The sequence below is a fragment of the Delphinus delphis genome, chromosome 13, assembly GCF_949987515.2.
Source record: "Delphinus delphis chromosome 13, mDelDel1.2, whole genome shotgun sequence".
NCBI classification, from domain to species: domain Eukaryota; kingdom Metazoa; phylum Chordata; class Mammalia; order Artiodactyla; family Delphinidae; genus Delphinus; species Delphinus delphis.
The window spans coordinates 65,747,360-65,767,220 of record NC_082695.1 but is presented as its reverse complement, the minus strand read 5'-3'; the positions used below and the strand labels follow the sequence as shown (position 1 = coordinate 65,767,220).

General features: G+C 42.9%; 1 protein-coding gene across 2 annotated transcripts in view; it reads left to right on the top strand.

Annotated features, from left to right (window-relative positions):
- The window catches only part of MYO5B (myosin VB), a 382,270-nt gene that overhangs the window by 172,138 nt on the left and 190,271 nt on the right, over window positions 1-19,861 (top strand). For both annotated transcript variants that reach the window (XM_060029032.1, XM_060029033.1), the window contains exons 3-4: window positions 1,260-1,431; window positions 7,097-7,241. In XM_060029032.1, coding sequence (XP_059885015.1) covers window positions 1,260-1,431; window positions 7,097-7,241 — 317 coding nt within the window. The remainder of the gene's footprint in view (window positions 1-1,259; window positions 1,432-7,096; window positions 7,242-19,861) is intronic.

Genomic DNA, 19,861 nt, shown 5'->3' with positions numbered 1-19,861 from the left:
AATTCCACCATTCTGTCTTCCAGGTCACTTATCCGTTCTTTTGCCTCAGTATTCTGCTATTGATTCCTTCTAGTGTAGTTTTCATTTCAGTTATTGTACTGTTCATCTCTGTTTGTTTGTTCTTTAAATCTTCTAGGTCTTTGTTAAACATTTCTTGCATCTTCTCGATCTTTGCCTCCATTCTTTTTCGAGGTTCTGGATCATCTTCACTATCAGTATTCTTAATTCTTTTTCTGAAAGGTTGCCTATCACCACTTCATTTAGTTGTTTTCTGGGGTTTTATCTTGTTCCTTCATCTGGTACATAGCCTGCTGCTTTTTGATCTTGTCTTTCTGTGAATGTGGTTTTTTGTTCCACAGGCTGCAGGACTGTAGTTCTTCTTGCTTCTGCTGTCTGCCCTCTTGTGGATGAGGCTGTCTAAGAGGCTTGATGGGAGGGACTGGTGGTGGGTAGAGCTGACTGTTCTTAATTACATCTTTGTATTAATTACATGTGTACAGGTGTCAGTTATATATCCTGTCACTAAACATATTTTGAGTATTTATGTAGTCCAAGTGCTATGTATGCTGAGAGTACAAGGATAACACCTTGTATTTGAGATTTGACTGTACGATGTGTGGTCATAGGCCCTAATTACACACACACACACACACACACACACACACACACACACACACACACACACACACACACACACATACACACCCCCAAGCTCCTATTATACTCTAGGTTAAAGTAAAATTACTGCTCGCAGTTAGGTTGGGGAAAAATATGTGGACAACTTGAATGGAATTATGGAGAGCAGTTTGCTAGTTGTAAGGTAATCCAAAAAAAAAAGTGAGTGCGTTGGATGATGGGAGAGAGAGTAAAGAAACAGCAGCATCACATTGGGCAAACCAAAGAAGCTTTCCTGGATGGGAGAAAGAACAGTACAGCAGCTAGAATTAAAGACTCAGTATTTTTGCATTGAGAAGCAGAAGAACAATTTATTAAATCTACCTGTGCTTCCTGAATTTCTCATGTCATTCAGTCTTTTACCTTGATACACTGGGATTATGTTATCAGCAAATTTTCTACCTGAGCTTGTCACTTATGGCAACACAGGTATTTTGTTCAACTCGCTTTGTTTAAAACGTGTTATTTATCTTCACTTACGATCATGTTAGGGTAGCCATCCTAGCCAACAAGACAGGACATTGAATACCGGCTAAATGCTTCATAACTGTGCCTTTTTGTGTTTGTCACTTGCCTTTCCTTAGATTCGGGAATACCCCATTGATGTCCAAAGCAACCAGCTTCCCTTCCTGCGGAATCCAGATATCCTGGTGGGAGAAAATGACCTAACTGCCCTTAGCTATCTACATGAGCCTGCAGTTTTGCATAACTTAAAGGTCCGTTTCCTGGAGTCCAACCATATCTACACTTACTGTGGTAAGTGGGGTATCTATTGGCTGTGTGTGTGTTTGAAAGTGCTTACAGTCTTTAGACTTTACCTGTTAAACTCCAGTGGTTAAGAATCCTACTTTCACTCTCATTATAAGTGCCTCTCACCTGAGACCCTTGAAATGTTTGCAGTCAGTGAATGTGGCTTAATTAGGCTGCCATACCTCTCTGTGGGAGGACTGGTGTTAATCACAGCTCAAGCAGGGAAGAATTGGGCCACACCTTGTGGCTTGATGGTCAGGCACATGCCTGGAATCAGTAGGAAAGCAGTAAATCCACCCCAATGTGCCAGCTCAGGCATTTGCTCTCACTGTGGAGCGCACTGACGCAAATGTACAGCTGGCTTGTTTTTGTTTTTTATTGACTTTTTATTTTATATTGGAGTATAGGTGATTAATAACGTGTTAGTTTCAGGTGTACAGCGAAGTGATTTAGTTATACATATATGTGTATCTCTTCTTTTTCAAATTCTTTTCCCCTTTAGGTTGTTACATAGTATTGAGCAGAGTTCCCTGTGCTATAAGTAGGTCCTTGTTTGTTATCCATTTTAAATATAGCATTGTGTACGTGTCAGTCCCAGACCCCCTATCTCTCCCCACCACACTTCCTTCTGGTAACTGTGAGTTGATTCTCCAAGTCTGTGAGTCTGTTTCTGTTTTGTAAATAACTTCATTTGTACCCTTTTTTTTTTAAGATTCTGTGTATAAGCGATATCATGATATTTGTCTTTCTCTGTCTGACTTACTTCATTCAGTATGACAGTCTCTGTGTCCATCCATGTTGCTGCACATGGCATTATTTCATTCTTTTTATGGCTGAGTAATATTCCATTGTATATATGTACCACATCTTCTTTACCCATTCTTCTATCGATGGACATTTAGGTTGCTTCCATGTCTTGGCTATCATAAACTGCAGTGAACATTGGGGTGCATGTTTTTGTTTTCTGCTTGAGAAAGGGTTACCTTTCTGTCTGACCCTCTCACTTGCCCACGTGCAAACATGTGCATGATGAATATTTGTTGAATTCATGATCAGAAACCATGACAAATGCTTTTTTAAATTTACTTTTTAATTGAAATATAATTGATTTACAATGTTGTGTTAATTTCTATATCCTGGTTTATCCCAGGATATTGAATATAGTTCCCTGTGCTATGCAGTAGGACCTTGTTATTTATCCATTCTATATGTAGTCGTTTGCATCTACTAACCCCAAATTCCCATTCCATCCCTCCCCCACCCCACTCCCCCTTGGCAACCACAAGTCTGTCCTCTACATATGTGAGTCTTTTTCTGTTTCATAGGTAGGTTCATTTGTGCCATATTTTAGATTCCACATATAAGTGATATCATATGGTATTTGTCTTTCTGACTTCACTTAGTATGATGATCTCTGTTTGCATCTATGTTGCTGCAAATGGCATTATTTCGTTCTTTTTTATGGCTGAGTAGTATTCATATATATACACACACACATACACACACACACAAATACATAAACACACATACACACAGACACACCCCACATCATCTTTATCCATTCATCTGTTGATGGACATTTAGGTTGTTTCCATGTCTTGGCTATTGTAAATAGTGCTTCTATGAACATAGGGGTGCATGTATCTTTTTGACTTACAGTTTTGTCTGTATATATGCCCAGGAGTGGGGTTGCTGGATCATGTGGTAATTCTATTTTTAGTTTTCTGAGGAACCTGCATACTGTTCTCCATAGTGGCTGCACCAACTTACATTCCCACCAACAGTGTAGGAGGGTTCCCTTTTCTCCATACATCTCCAGCATTTGTTATTAGTAGACTTTTTAATGGTGGCCATTCTGACTGGTATGAGGTGGTGCCTCACTGTAGTTTTGATTTGCATTTCTCTCATAATTAGCGATGTTGAGCAGCTTTTCATGTGCCTATTGGTCATCTGTATGTCTTCTTTGGTGAAATGCCTATTTAGGTCTTCTGCCCATTTTTTGATTGGGTTGTCTGTTTTTCTGTTGTTGAGTTGTATGAGCTCTATGTATATTTTGGAAATTAAGCCCTTGTTGATTGCATTGTTTGCAAGTATTTTCTCCCATTCTGTAGGTTGTCTTGTCTTTTCTTTTTTATGGTTTCCTTCGCTGTGCAAAAGCTTGTGAGTTTGATTAGGTCCCATTTGTTTATTTTTGTTTTTATTTCTATTGTCTTGGGAGACTGACCCAAGAAAACATTGGTATGATTTATGTGCCATGACAGATGCTTTAAAGAAATGTCCTAAAATTTCTCTCACATTTTTCTTGAAATTTCTCAATTTCCCCCATCCCACATTTTGGCTTCTCTTTTTTAGACTATTGTTAAGTGCTATGGTGAAAACAAGAACCCTAGTTTGAGGGGCAAAGCATTTTAGGATCTGGTTGCAGAGGCAGCTGAGGGCTTCTTTGTGGGGGGTTGTCCCATTTGTCCTTCAGTGCCTTGGTCTTATCTGTGATCCTAGGTGAGCCCTCAGGGGGTCAGGGTTCTTTTCATTGTGATATCCCACTTTGGTTTGGAATTGGCCAGCTGGCTGCTAAGTTAGGGTGAGCTTCTATGCCAGATTTGGGGAGCTGGAAATACCATGTTGATTTCAGTGCTTGAGGGAGTTTCCCAAAGCTCCTTTCCCCCAGTTGTTAGTGAGAGTTTTATTTGAAAGAAGCCCTCAGTAAGTGGGGTCAAAAAGATTTTTGAAAATCTCCCTTTTTGGAGAAAGGGATAAATGACCACCAGCTTCACTTTTTACAGGCATCCCTTCTAAGAGAGGTCCGGGTGTCTGCATGCATCTATCCAAGCGTACCTTGGCTCTTCCAGCTTCAGCCTTCAGAGTGACTGATGGAGCGCAGAATTCTAAGTCATCAAGAAGCACTCTTACCTGCTGTGGAGGGGGCTGAGACATTTTAGGAAAATGTGTGACCTCAGAGTAAAATATCAAAATTTGAATGGAATGAATTAGGGTTTTAGACAACTCTCAATAACCAGTAGAACATGAGAGGCTGTTTTTATGGCAAATGACTTGGAGAATTCTCTTATTAATTGGAGTTTTTCTCAGTTCTGGGCCTTATGTTTCATTCCAGGTTGTATTTTCAGGAAAACTTTCATCTGGAGAGGACTTTGTCTTTGTCTTTTTCCTCTCCTTGCCCTTTCTTCTTTACTTGGGCAATGTGGTTTATTAAGTTTCACGTTTCTTTCTCTCTCTCTCTCCTTCTCTCTCGTATTTTTTCCCTTTTTAATAGACTTTACGTTTTACAGCAATTTTAGGCTGAGAGCAAACCTGAGTGGAAGGTACACAGACTTCCCATATAACCCCTTTTGCAACACATGCAGAGCCTTCCCCACTATCACCATTCTGCTCAAGAGTGAAACATTTGTTAAAATTGATGAACCCACAATGACACATCGCTATCACCCGAAGTCCATAGTTCACATTAGGCCGCTCTTGGTGTTGTGTGTTCTGCGGGTTTAGACAAATGTATAATGACAGGTAGCCACCGTTATGGTATCATAACAGTAGTTTCACTGCCCTAAAAGTCATCTGTGCTCTGCCTGCTCATCCCTCTCTCCCCGCTAACCCCTGGCAACAACTGAGTTTTTATACTGTCTCTATAGTTTTGCCTTTATAGAATATCATATGGTGTAGTTACAGTGTGTAGCCTTTTCGAATTGGCTTCTTTCACCTAGTAGTATGTATTTAAGTTTTCTCCATGTCTTTTCACATCTTGATAGATCATTTCTTTATAACACTGATATTCCATTATTCAATGTACCACAGTTTGTCCATTCACCTACTGTAGAACATCGTTGCTTCTGGGTTTTGGCAATCATGAATATAGCTGTTATAAACATCCACGTGCAGGTTTCTGTGTGGATATGTTTTCGACTCCTTTAGCTAAATACCAAGGAGTGTGATTATTGGATCATATGGTAAGATTATGTTTAGTTTCATAAGGAGCTTCCAAAGTGGCTGTGCCCTTTTGCATTACCGCCAGTGATGAAATAAGAGTTCCCTTTGCTCCACATCCTCACCAGCATTTGACCTTGCCGGTGTTCTGGATTTGGGCCATGCTAATAGGTGTATAGTGGTATCTCATTGGTGTTTCAGTCTGCATTTCCCTAATGACTTACGATGTGGAGCATCTTTTCCCATGCTTATTTGCCATCTCTATATCTTCTTTGGTGAGGTGTTTGTTTAGGTCTTTTGCCTGTTTTTTAATTAGATGGTTCATTCCCTTACTGTTGGGTTTTAAGAGCTCTTTGTATATTTTGGGTAACAGTCCTTTATCAGATATGTCTGTGGCTTGTCTTCTCATTCTCTTGACTGTGCTTCTTTTCAAACACCAGAAGGGAGCACAATGTAGGCGCTCTCCCATCTTGGCAGGGACCCTTTGCATTCTTGCCTTCTCTTCCCCAGATGACTGGAAAAGCTCACATTTTTTGTACCCATCAGTGGTTCCCTTGAGATCCAGAATATGTTTATATGAAAGAAAAAAGCATGAATTTGTCTTATCTTGAATACTGAATTTGTTTTTTTTCTCGCTCTTCACATTCTCAAATATCAATTTACCTTGCCCTTCCGTAAAAGATCTTCAGGGTGAGAGGATTTGCTAACTCCTCATTCAACATGTAGTTATTGAGTCCACCATTGCAATATGTCCTTTTGGGGACACGAGATGGGAAAAACAGTGGAGTGAAAGATAATGCATGATATAGTGTGATGTGAGACAATAAAAAATAGCCAACACTCAGTGCTTACTGTGCAAATCTGAATGGTATGAATGTTCTGTTAATCATTTTACCCTCAGGATAACCAGGGAAATGCAATTATTATCCCCATTTTGCAGTGTAGGAAACTAAGGCACTCAGAGGTTAAGTAATTTGGCAAAGTCACACAATTAATAATCAGCTGACGCATGGCACAGGGAGATCAGCTCGGTGCTTTGTGACCACCTAGAGGGGTGAGATAGGGAGGGTGGGAGGGAGACACAAGAGGGAGGGGATATGGGGATATATGTACACGTATAGCTGATTCACTTTGTTATACAGCAGAAACCAGCACAACATTGTAAAGCATTTATACTCCAGTAAAGATGTTAAAAAATAAATACATAAAAAGTAACCGGCTGAGCCGAGATTTGACATTACGATGTGTAAATCGTATTTCCTGTTCACAAGTTGTTTGTATTTTAGTTAAGACAACCCACATACAAATGAGAAATTAATAGTCCCTCTTTTAGATTTTAATTCTGAGATTTTTTTTTTAAGCCTAACACCTGTTGGCCGGGTTAAGTACCCTCCTCTTTCTGATCCTGCAACACTCTGTACATGTGTATTTTATGAATTCAATTTGTTGAGCATTTGTGCGTGCGTGTTTGTGTGTGTGTGTGCACACGTCCCTGTGCATATTATGCTTATTCCATGCTCTAGGGCATTTGGAGGCCTGTCCTGTCATTCTTTTCTCCATCAGGGCCTAGCAGAGTGCCTGATAAACACATACATCTGGATTTAGTTGAGTGATTGGTTAAGACTCATTCTGTTCTCTTTCCTTCTTTAGTTCTGATGTACATGAACAGGGGCCTGTAAAGCTCTTGTCACGAGGCCGTCGTGCTCTCAGAACTGACTGCATTTTCTGTTTGCAGGGATCGTGCTTGTTGCCATTAATCCTTACGAACAGCTGCCAATCTATGGCCAAGATGTCATCTATGCCTACAGTGGCCAAAACATGGGGGATATGGACCCTCACATCTTCGCTGTGGCCGAGGAAGCCTACAAGCAGATGGCCAGGTAAGAATAACCTCAGCCCAGAAGTCCTCCTGGGTAGAGTCAGAGGGAAGAAAAGGGAGTTTCTGCCTTCTTCGGCTGCCTTTTCTCAGTGGTGGAGTGGTGATTCTGGGATTGAGGAAGAGTCTTGGGAGCCAAACCAGCTCAGGTTCTTTTCTTACCGCGTTTCCTCATGTCTTCGTCTTCTTCTTGTGAACCTGAGCCTTGGCTTGGAGAACAGTGGCTCCTTAGACTTATTTCAGTTTTGAGCAATGCAGTTAATGCCTAGTGTGTCATCTCTCCTTGACTTTCTTTTGGCCTTCTCTCCTCCCCTCCAGGTATAATGAATCCATTTTATACCATCACCAGTCATTTTGCAGATCTCACTGAAGGCTCCCTTTTGAAGGAACCAGGACTCTGACAACTTCTTGAGATGCCAGGCATTTGGGGCAGATACAGAAATTTCAAATTAGCAGTTATGCATCGTGGTTTCGGGTTTTTAGCCTGGAAGTGGAGTTCTGTGTAGGCACTTAAGCAGGTCTGATTTTCGAACTCTGAAAGATAGGTCCAGGTCTGTTTCATCAGAAGGTGGGCTAGGTGAGTGTATTGGTCAGGGTTCTACAGGGCAACGGAACCGATACGGAGTGTGTGTGTGCGCGCACGTGCGTGTGTGTGTATGTAAAGAGAGGGATTTTTATCTTAAGGAATTGGCTCATGCAATCGTGGAGGCTTGGCATGTCCAAAATCTGCAGGGTAGGCTGGCAGGCTGGAGATCCAGGGGAAAAATACTGCATTTTGAGTCTGAAGGCTTTCTACTAGCAGAATTCTCTTCGGTGGGGATGTCAAATGTTTTTCTCTTATGATCTTCAACTGCTTGGGTGAGGCCCACCCAAGTCTACTGATGTAAATGTTCATTTCACCTAGAAAAGAGCACCTTCATAGCAGTAAACATAGTCAAACAGACTAATGTTTGACCAAATGTCTGGGAACTGTGGCCTAATCAAGTTGACACATAAAATTAACCACCACAGTGTTGGTCTTGAACTGTCAAGATATAGTATAGGGAAAGATAGTTTTACCAAAGTTTTGGTGGAAATGCATTTTTCCAATTAACAGAAAAATGCTGGATCCTTTCAGCTAAATCTTTTCTGCCACCTCTAGAGAATATCTTACAGAGCTAGCAGGAAAGGTAGGAGTCCTTTGTGGGGAGGAGGGCTGCTTAGGCTAATTTAGTGAGAGGAGTGAGAAAGAATCCCACTTAAGGTGGTCTGTGCTTCGGTGGATATCAGGGTGTAATTTTCAGCCCAATGAAAATTTCCATGAGGAAAGACTGTTATATAAGTTTCCTTACTAATTTATAATGTTTTATTGCTGGCTGTGGAGATGAGTATGTAAAAGGTCTGTTTCCTTATGGATACACAGTGACCATATTCAATATAAGCAGTGATTGGAGAACAGCAATATAATAAGTAGAATGATCTAAAACCATTTTATTTCTCCCAAATGTTATAGATTGTGGAGCTAAAATGGTCATGACCTTTGATCTCTCTGACGCCATAAAGCGACCGCACACTATGTTCATCTGCTATCAGGGCTTGACCTGGAGTCGCTTAGCTTGGTAAGCGGTTGAGGCACACACCTCTGGACTGAAGTGTAAGTTCAAGGTCAGATCACGTGTGGAGAAGGATGAGGGGTAGCGTGATGCAGCACACGGCCTCGCTCAGGTGTATGCACAGTGGAGGGGGACCTGGGGTCTGGACAGGCTTCTACATCTTGGGAGAATCACTTAAGCCAAGTCGTCATTTGCTTCATGTGAAGAAGATTATCCTTCCTCCTTTATGGATGGGTTTCTTTATGGCTCTAAAATGGAAGGTGAGTATGGCCTGGTTCTGACGACTTCCTTCCATGCTAAAAGTTCCGCCAGCTCCCTGAGACTTGTCCTTTCATGGATGTCACTGATGTTTGTTTTTCATTCCATTCTCCTCTTCTAGCCAGTTGCACTTAGATGTATCAGAAGTTGCTGTTCTTTATCAGACTTCTTGAGGCTCCCCTACAGCTTTGAGAAACATCTAGCCTCCACTTTTATCCATACCATAGATCCTTTTGATTAAATACCTCCCTTCCTTTCCGTGCCGGAAGCTGTGCTCTTGGGTTATTTCACTTGTTTGGGTCCTTGTTCACACCTGTTAGAGGGAAAGGGCAGGTGTGGGCATCCAGGGTGGTGGTGATATGATCTTGCCTATGGTAATGCATTTGATGATTAAGGGGTTTGGATGTTAAAGTTGGACAAGGAGTTGCTTCCTCAAGGATTTTCTTTAAAGTGCTAAGGTTTATTCGTTTTACCCACTGAGTCCTAGGGTAGCCAAATAATTTTGCTGAAATTCTTGTGCAGTTTTTGCTCATGAACGTGCATTAGAAGCATAAGGCCAGCACACGTGGCCACAGGAGAGGGGAGCTATTTTTGTATAAGTTCTGTTGTCAGCAGCTCATGGTTCCTGCTATTGATCTGAGAGGCATATTAGAAGCCCCAGCAGAATCTTTGCAGAGAAAGAGGGAGACCCACTGGTCAGATGCAGGGACGGTTTTTTGCTGCATTTCCATTATGGGCCTTCTCTGTCAACTTTGAATACTAGAACACGTTCATTTAACAATACTTGCCAACTGTACTGTGCTCTTCCTGACTCATCAGCAGTTTTTGAAATAATTGTTCTGTGGATCAAGTAGCCACAGTCTAACACAGTTTGCTTTGAATCTGAGCCTCCATAACCGCTGGGCAAAATAAAGGGTACAAGAAACTGAAGTTAATGACTCCCAGTCTTTGGTGACTCTGAGTTAATTGGCCTTGGACTCAGCAGTTCTTTCTCTTGATTCACTGGGGACTGGATTTTCTTTCTTCATGTCGTTCACACTGGGACACTCCAATTCTTGATGCTTTGAGTGTGTGGGAGGAGTCTGTCAAAGCTCGAAGGGATAAATCCAGACCTTCATCCCCATCCTGAGGTTTCCACCCAGAATCTTGTGCTGGATGGAAAGGTTGAGGAGACACAATAACAAGATGACTGGTTCATTGTCCCTATATCCCTGTTGACTTCAAGACTAGGCTTGAGAGTAAATGGAGATTCACAGTGAATAAAAAGGCTAAGCTAGTATAAAACATCAAATTCGTGAATTCTGTCTTCCACATAAGAGACTATAGTTCCCGTGAGAAAGGAGACTGACCGCGGCTTTATTTCTGCTCCTCCCTTGTTCAGGATCCGAAATGCCCATTCCCTCATTTTTACCTCCCCTGATTCCAGCCTCAGCTCCTGTGTTACGTCATATCAGCCAACGTTTGTGAAGTATCAATTATTTGATAGGCTGCTTCCCGAATGAACACTAAGAAATGTGAGACCACTCCCCACTTCTTAAGGCGACAGCGGTCTAGTCTGGTTGGAGAGAGAGGACACAGTAGGCCAAAAAGCCTGTAACTGCAGGAAGTGTAAATTGAAGCCACGCTCAGCGTTGTTTGAATTGAGTTTGGAGATGATTGTCACACCTGGGCCAAGAAAACTGTAGCATTTAAGCTGGATCTTGATGAATTGGTAGGATGTGTAGAGTGAGAAGCAGAACTCTAGGTGGGTGGAGTAGAGTGATCAATACCCTAACAGTGGGGCATCAACAAGTACGGTCACAAAACCACAGTGACATAGTGCTTCACACCCCCTAGGATGTTTGTCATCAGAAAGACATAACAACAAGAATTGGCAAAGATGTGGAGAAATTAGAATCCTCATACACTGCTGGTGGGAATGTAAAATGGTGCAGCTGCTTTGTAAAATAGTCCAGCAGTTCTCAGAAGGTTAGACAGAGTTACCACGGGAGTCAGCAATTCTACTCTTATGTATGTACCCAAGAGAAATGAAAACGTGTTTACCCAGAACCTCATCCACAAACATTCATAGCAGAATTATTCACAGTAGCCAAAAGGTGGGGAAAAAACTAAATATCCATCAGCTGACCAATGGATAAAGTGTGGTTATAGCCATACAGTGGAATATTGTTTGGTACATGAAAAGGAACAAAATACTGGTACAGGGATGCACCTTGAAAATATGCTAAGTGAAAGAAGCCAGACATAAAAGAAGCCGTACTGAGCGATTCCCCTTATATGAAATGTCCAGAGTAGACAAATATGTAGAGAGAGGTAGATTAGTATTTGCCTAGGGCTGGAGGTTTGAGGGGAATGGGGAGTGACTGCTGATGAGGATGTCTTGTGTTTTTAAGTGGTGGCGACGGTGGGGGGCGGGTGATGAAAATTTTCTGCAGCTGATTGGGTGGGTGGGTGCACAGCTCTGCAGATGCCCTGAAACCCACTGAATTGTGTACTTTAAATGGGTGAATCGTGTGTTCAGTGAACTATATCTCAAAAAAGCTATTATTCACAAAAGGCGTGGTTAGGGAACCAGCACCAGGAAAGCTTAACCTATGTGGTAAGTGCGTCTGCGTCGGGGGTGTGCGGACGGTACAGTTAGAGGCAGGGTGGCCAGACGGTGGAGGCCTCTGAAGGCCGGGGTGAACTTTGGGAGAAAAGCGTGTTCTGTTATCAAAGGGTACAGAGATGGTCAGACGACTCTTGGAAACCCTGGATTAATCAAGTGAACCTTCAAGGCAGGGGGCTTCTCAGGGTAGTTATGTTGACATGCATTCTGGAGTCTCCAGTCTCCACGATGGGGATGCATTATGCTGGGTTTGCAAATCATATTTAGACACAAAACTGTCTTCAAGGACTCTTTGGGAAATGATGGCCTAGAGCAATGGATACATTTTAGAGCCTGTTAGATAAAGAGATAATATGACACAAGGGATGTTCAAAGACCAATTTTTCTCTGATGGGCCCTATTTCAAAATCGCTTCCTTCTCTCCATATTCCTATACCATTTCCAAGGATGAGAACACCTTCTCATGAGTCGTTTAGATTCTTGGGGAAATACCTTGCCTGTTTCAATGACCTCTGTGTAATGATTGATAGTAGATGCTGAAGCTGGAATTCAGACCCGGTCTCTGCCCCAAAGCCCTTTGTACCTGCTGAGAAGCTGTACTCCCTCCATCACTGGTGCCTGTCGACTGGCCCCAGGTAGTCTTCCCAAAACAGAGCAAACTCTGGTCCTCAGGGCCATGAGGACCGAAGGATAGACCTTTTGCCTTAATGTTTCAAAAGTGTCTAAATTCCAGAGTGAGATTAGAGTTTTGGTGTATTTTGTAGCTCTGCTGGTAGGAGTGGGCCACCTTCTTGTGTTCCCCAGGTCTGATCCTTTTTTTTTTTTTTTTTACCTTTTGTGTTCTTTCCTGAAAGAGAGTGGGGACACTGCAGAGCAAATTCATTTGCTCGGGTAGCCAGGGTAATAGAGCACACACATTTCCATCTGGCTGTGCGGTGCTGCTGAGCTGTGACTAATAGTGAAAGATGGGACTGCTCCTGTTCGGGGTCCCGGGGAGGGGAAGTGCAGCTCGGCCCACCTGTGGCAGCCGATTGAAACCTGCCCCCACCTGTGGGAGTGCTCCAAGAGAAATCCTGACTGTGGAGATGTGCTGCAGAGGGAGAGAGGTAATGAGAAAGGTCTACATTTTCCATCTTCAGAGGTCAAAAAAGAAAAAATAGAATTGACAACTTTATCTTCCTGGTCATTGGGGTGGCATACTCTGGGATAGACAAGAACGGACTCAGGAGATTTCAGCATCTCTTTTGGGCTGCAGACTCTGTGGAATTTGGATCTTTGGGAAAATAATTTTTTAAAAGAACTGCAGGGACTTCCCTGGTGGCGCAGTGGTTAAGAGTCCGCTTGCCGATGCAGGGGACACGGGTTTGTGCCCCGGTCCGGGAGGATCCCACATGCCACGGAGCGGCTGGGCCCGTGACCCATGGCCGCTGAGCCTGCGTGTCTGGAGCCTGTGCCCCGCAACGGGAGAGGCCACAGCAGTGAGAGGCCCGTGTACCGCAAAAAAAAAAAAAAAAAAGAACTGTACATAGGTGACCGAAATTCACACTTTGCTTTGAGATCAAGTTTTAACTAGAATGATGTCAGTTTCTTTCTTCCTTTTTGATGTAAGGTAGTTTATTATTCTGGGTTGTATAGTTTGGGGAAGTTTGGGATGTGAAGTACTTTCTGATTGAGCCTCATGTTTTCAGTGTTGAGAGCAGAGCCAAGTTTTGTTTCTCTGTAAGATGTTTGCTGTACGGGAGTGTCCAGGGGTCTGTCCCTGACGATGTCTCTCCCACCTACTGTGTGTCCATGCACAAACCCTTCGGGGCCTGTGGTTCTCAGTGAGTCCACCCTTTAAGGAGAATAGTGGCATCACCTCAGAGAGGGATTTGGACCTGCAAAAGGTCATGAGGAACCTTTAAAACCCGTTGAGTGCTATAAAAATTGGGGGCGCTGATGTTAAAGCTGACGGACAGCTTCCTTGGCTGTCGTTGAACACAAGTGATGGCATCGCTGGGGAGGTCAGTGGTTAGGGAGCAGCGACTTCCTGGATTTTTACAGTAAAGTCTGAAGCTGTGACTTCATTCAGCCCTGACTTTTGGCTGCAGTTTTGCTTTCCTTCCCATTCCTTATGATTTCAGGTCAGGGCTAGGTTGCTTTAGGACAAGGTATAGGAGATGTTCAAGATGTCTGAACACAGGAATGACTTTGTCTCCTCTATGCCATTATCTCATTTCTCGAACATGCCCTGGGTAGTTAGTTCCCTTTGTTCAGATTCTTCCCAGGGTGCTGTCTTCCCCAGGCTCTTCTCCTGCACTTACTCCTCCCTGCTTCCCTCATCTCCTCTCCATGTCCCCCTGCTCAGCCATGCCTGTACACCCCTCTCCCTCCCCACGGGGTGCCCCAGCACCGAGGTCGATAGCATCATTTGATCCTTTATAATCTCTTAGACTGTATAGTTTCTTTATATTTCTACCTACCCTGTTTAAAATTCTAGTTATATTATTTAGATTTGAGTGTAGGGGAAAGTTAAGTATGCAGTGAATGTGGCTAATATGACATCCCTGTGTTAAAAGAAATTGATGGTAAGTGTATATTGTCATCTCCTTTTAAAATTGTGAGTTTAGAAAAGAATAGGACTGGATCACTTCTGTGACACTGCAGAGGTCATGAATGTTACTAATAGTCAAGTCCCATATCAAAAATCATAGAGCTGAAAGATACTTCATTTTGTTAGTAACCACTTTTTATCTTACCTGGGGAATGACGTCATGTTAGGAAAGGGCCTGCAGTCATTTGGTAGGAACTGGCTAAGCTGTAGGGACACTGGAGACCGCATCCCCGCCACTGGTCCTTTGGGTGCTGCTTGACCATTCCTAGTCCACGTAGCTCTGTCTCTCAAGCGTGTTCCATTTTTAACAGCTTTCACTGTCGGGAATTTCTCCATCACGCAGTACCCCACTCGTCTCCAGTCGCCTTCACCTGTGGCTCTGAGCTCTGTCCAGAGCAGCTACACAGGACAGTGAGCATTTCCTTACACGTGGCAGCCCCCTCCCGACTCTGGCTGAGCATCCTGGCTCCCACAGCCATTCCTTCTGAGCATAGCTTTCAGTCCCTCTCCCACTGTGGGTCGCCCCTGGACACCATCCGGTCTTTCTCTCTGATATCTGTGGTCTCTGAATGCGGTCTGCCAGGAGAGGCGAAGAGTTCCTCCTTACAGAGAGTTTCTGTTACAGAGCCGACAATTGCACTGACTTGGCAGGCATTTCATATTGCTGATTTTTACTAAGTTTGCAAGCTGTCAAATTCCTATTTCCCCTCCCCCTGCCCACATATGCACAAGAATTATTTTATTACCACTGTAACGAGGTTTAATCGGCTAGCAATAAGCTGCACCTATTGAAAGTGCAGTTACATTAAATTGCACGTACAGTTTGACAGATTTTGACATATGCGTACACCCATGAAACCATCACCATGATCCAGGTAATGAATATTCCCTTAACTTCGAAAAGTTTCTCCTTCTAAGATATGTTTCCCTCATTCTGCAACTTGCACAATTGATTTTTTATATGCTGAGCAGGATTCAGAGTTACCTGTATTAAATTTCACCTTTTGTCCCTGTGTTCCAATATTCCAGGGTATCTCTTTGAATCTTGATTATTGCATGTGATATTTTAAGTCTCTGTGGCTTGATGCATGTGCAAATTTAACAGATCTTTTGCTTCCATCCTTATCTATAGATGAGGAGATATTAACCCGGCTGGATTGCTATAACATGCTGGGAGCAGTTCTTTGACTAAGAACTGATAATTTAATCTAATAGAAATAAAAATTTAGGTCCTTACCTGTATTTTAAATCGTGTTAAAACCTGTGCGCACCAGGTTGGTCAGGCGTGATTTTCAGGGGCTCATGTCTGAGGAGGTGGGCACGCCAGACCCCAGTTAGCAGCCCAGCCTCACTGCTTCCTTCCCGTGTTTCACCTGGTCATGTTCTTTCACCTAAGTTCCTCCATTTCCTCAGCTGAAGCAAGAGGATCGTTGTGTGTACTTCCATCCTCGGGTTATTGTAAGAGATAACCGGCCCCTGAGCAGCCGTCCTGCGCCGGGCAGGACCCAGTGGACACGCTCTCGAGCTTCCCCCCGCGTTGTCGTTACCCAGCCTGGTTCTGCTGTCGGAGTCACACTCGTCACCTCACACGGGCTACTTTCAGAATTCATAGTGGTGCTGACATGTGAATAAGATTTCGTTTTACGCGGTGTCTGAAATAATTTTCAGTGAAAAAAAGCTGGTAAAATATGAAGCCTAGCAGGATGAAATGACAGTTCTGTTTACATCATGCTAATGCCTTCACACCACGTTAGCTACTCTTTTTTTAACTGCGTGTCTTTACATTTATTTCCCAAAAGACAGAGTGGCCGTGGACCTCGTGGGCTCATGTGCCCAAGTTTAGTAGGAGAGGAAGGTGCCGTAAAGCGCAGCGGCTCGGCATCCAGGGACAGGACTGCCTTGGCTCTCAGAACAGAGGAGCCGTGTGACCTTGGCAAGCCACTTAACCTTATTTTGCATCAGTGCCTGCGTCTTTAACATGGGGATAAATAGTGTCTAAATCACCAGATTGTTAGAATTAAATTAGTTGATAAATGAAAAGTGCTTAGAATGATTTCTGGCACAGAGTAAGTGTTCAGTAAGTGTCTGATACAGTGGTGGTGGTGATAATCTGGTGATAAATAATACTGATGATTTGATAAGTAATGTCATTATCATTTCATAGTGTCCAAAGGAAAGAAGTGCTGGAAGGAGACATCAGGGCTGAGCTGGATTCCCTTTATAGGTCGCCCTCAGAGAACAGATGGTCCTTCAGGCCCAAGGGAATAGTAGAAGGCTGGCCATTCCACGTGATTAGCAATGTTCTTTTGGATTTATAGGCTTGTGTTTGAAATTAGAATTAAAGAAGTTTATAGGTTGTTGCTAATCTGTCTAGAGGAAATACAGCATCAGTGGCACTAGGTCTAAACCTATTTTTTGTCATATACAGAAAACCAACAGCTTTGAGTTTTGAACTTAAAGTGAAGTTGCACTGTTTGTTACTCGCTCAGCAGCTCCTAGAACAGTGTTAGAATGTGGACACCACTGCCCTTCGGTGATGGAATCTGTAAGCTTAAGCAAAAGGAAAGTAATACAATACACTGCAGGAACCAAGTGATTATTCGATTGCTTTTACAGGCAGTTGCTTGAGAGACAGCCTGCCTGATATCACTAACTGAGCATGTGGTGGAGGCCGGAAAAACAGTTTTTCCCATTTTTGGATTGGGTTGTTTGTTTTTTTGTTATTGAGCTGCATGAGCTGCTTGTAAATTTTGGAAATTAATCCTTTGTCAGTTGCTTCATTTGCAAATATTTTCTCCCATTCTGAGGGTTGTCTTTTGGTCTTGTTTATGGTTTCCTTTGCTGTGCAAAAGCTTTGAAGTTTATTAGGTCCCATTTGTTTATTTTTGTTTCTATTTCCATTTCTCTAGGAGGTGGGTCAAAAAGGATCTTGCTGTGATTTATGTCATAGAGTGTTCTGCCTATGTTTTCCTCTAAGAGTTTTATAGTGTCTGGCAGCTCAATAACAACAAAACAAACAACCCAATCCAAAAATGGGCAGAAGACCTAAATAGACATTTCTCCAAAGAAGATATACAGACTGCCAACAAACACATGAAAGAATGCTCAACATCATTAATCATTAGAGAAATGCAAATCAAAACTACAATGAGGTATCATCTCATACCAGTCAGAATGGCCATCTTCAAAAAATCTAGAAACAATAAATGCTGGAGAGGGTGTGGAGAAAAGGGAACACTCTTGCACTGCTGGTGGGAATGTGAATTGATACAGCCACTATGGAGAACAGTGTGGAGGTTCCTTAAAAAACTACAAATAGCACTACCATATAACCCAGCAATCCCGGTACTGGGCATACACCCTGAGAAAACCATAATTCAAAAAGAGTCATGTACCAAAATGTTCATTGCAGCTCTATTTACAATAGACCGGAGGTGGAAACATCATCGGATGAATGGATAAAGAAGTTGTGGCACATATATACAATGCAATATTACTCAGCCATAAAAAGAAACGAAATTGAGCTATTTGTAATGAGGTGGATAGACCTAGAGTCTGTCATACAGAGTGAAGTAAGTCACAAGGAGAAAGACAAATACCATATGCTAACACATATATATGGAATTTAAGAAAAATAAATGTCATGAAGAACCTAGGGGTAAGACAGGAGTAAAGACACAGACCTACTGGAGAATGGACTTGAGGATATGGGGGCAGGGAGGGTGAGCTGTGACAAAGTGAGAGAGAGGCATGGACATATATACACTAACAAACGTAAGGTAGATAGCTAGTGGGAAGCAGCCACATAGCACAGGGAGATCAGCTCGGTGCTTTGTGACCGCCTGGAGGGGTGGGATAGGTAGGGTGGGAGGGAGGGAGATGCAAGAGGGAAGAGATATGGGAACATATGTATATGTATAACTGATTCACTTTGTTATAAAGCAGAAACTAACACACCATTGTAAAGCAATTATACCCCAATAAAGATGTTAAAAAAACAAAAAAAAAAAAACAAAAACAAAACACAGCTTTTCCCAAGTGGATGGAAGTGAGACTCGGTCACTTCTGGTCCCTGCGGTGGTACATCAGTTGGTTAGAGCAACGGTCTGCTGGGGCACATTGGTTTTTGGAAGATTCACTGGCATGTGGGAAGAAAATATTAGAACTTTATTTTTCACAATCTTTTAAGGTTTAAAATTCTGTTGGTGTATCTCTTATAACATGCACAGTGTATTAGTACAGTAGCACAGAAAGTAATTTATGAATACATATTTCAGGGGGCGCTTGCTCACAGTTTTCCTAATAGGGGAAAGGAGAGGACTAGTTTCGTGTCCAGGGCAGTGTCTACACCCATAAATGCAGTTGTCTTTGTGGACTAGTTCATGGTCCCCAGAGGAAATCTGTCCCCTGGCCCCATAGTTCTTATTGGTGTGCTACCGTGGAAAGAAGGTGAGAGAAGGTGGCTGGCTCAGTGCAAGCCATCCCCATCATAGGAGACATATAAGGAAAACATGGCCATTATTCCTCTATCAGTGTCACTTTCCTAGACTGAGTTAAAGAGCACTGCTCTTTTAGTAGCTTTCTGATTACATCAGAACATAGGTTCTCATGTAACAGTGGACAGTGTTTTGTCTCAAAAAAGAAAAAGAAGAAAGCCTTGGGGAGGTCCTTTATAATGGAGATAAATTGTTAGAATTGAATTTTAGTACTGGCCTTGCCCATGGAGGGAGTAAGCAGAGGTTACCCCAGATGACTCCATTTCAGAACCATGGAGAGAATTCCCCCCGCCCCCGCCCCCGCCACACACACACACCTGCTTTACTGAACCAGAATTTAAGGGGTGAAACCAAATTATCTCTTTAAAAAGCTCTACAACTGATTCAGAAAGGAGTAAGTCTTTGACAGGCGCTTGGGAAATTTTTAGAATAGATGAGTGTCTATGATTTGGGGGATTCAGAGCTGGTGCTCACAAGAAGAATCCGTGTCACAAGCTTTAATTGTCTCCTTAGCCTTTAAGCTCTGCTTGGTTGCTTTCAGCATCTCAGTATGACTTAAGGCTCTGAGAGTGAACTTTGATCAAGGAAAGAAGTTACAGAATTTGAAAGCCTGTTAGAAGGTAGAGGATCCTCCAAACATAGCAGATGCCTAGCTTTTCCTGCCGTGATTCTCAACCCTGGCTGCACAGGAGAATCACGAGGGAGTTTCCAAACTAGCCATGGCCAGGCCTCACCCCCAGAGGTTGAGTTAATCAGATGGTGCTCAGGTGGTGATATAAACACTTCCACGTGCTGTCTGAGTGAAGCATGTTGAGAACTTTGCTGAAACCACCTGTGTAACTCAGGCGATCCACCTGGTCTTTGTCAACAGCAGAGTGTCGGGAAGTGAAGGGACTCTTCTGTGCACAGGTAACGTTGTAGAAAGCCTGCACGCCATGCAGCACGTCCAGGAGAAGGCCCTGTGTTTATGTCCTTTAGAAGCACAGTGGGCAGATTTAAAAGCAAATGCTTTTTGAGTCCGCCTGGCTCCTGTCCCCATCATAGATCAATGATTTTGGAAGCCAGAGGAGGGGCACC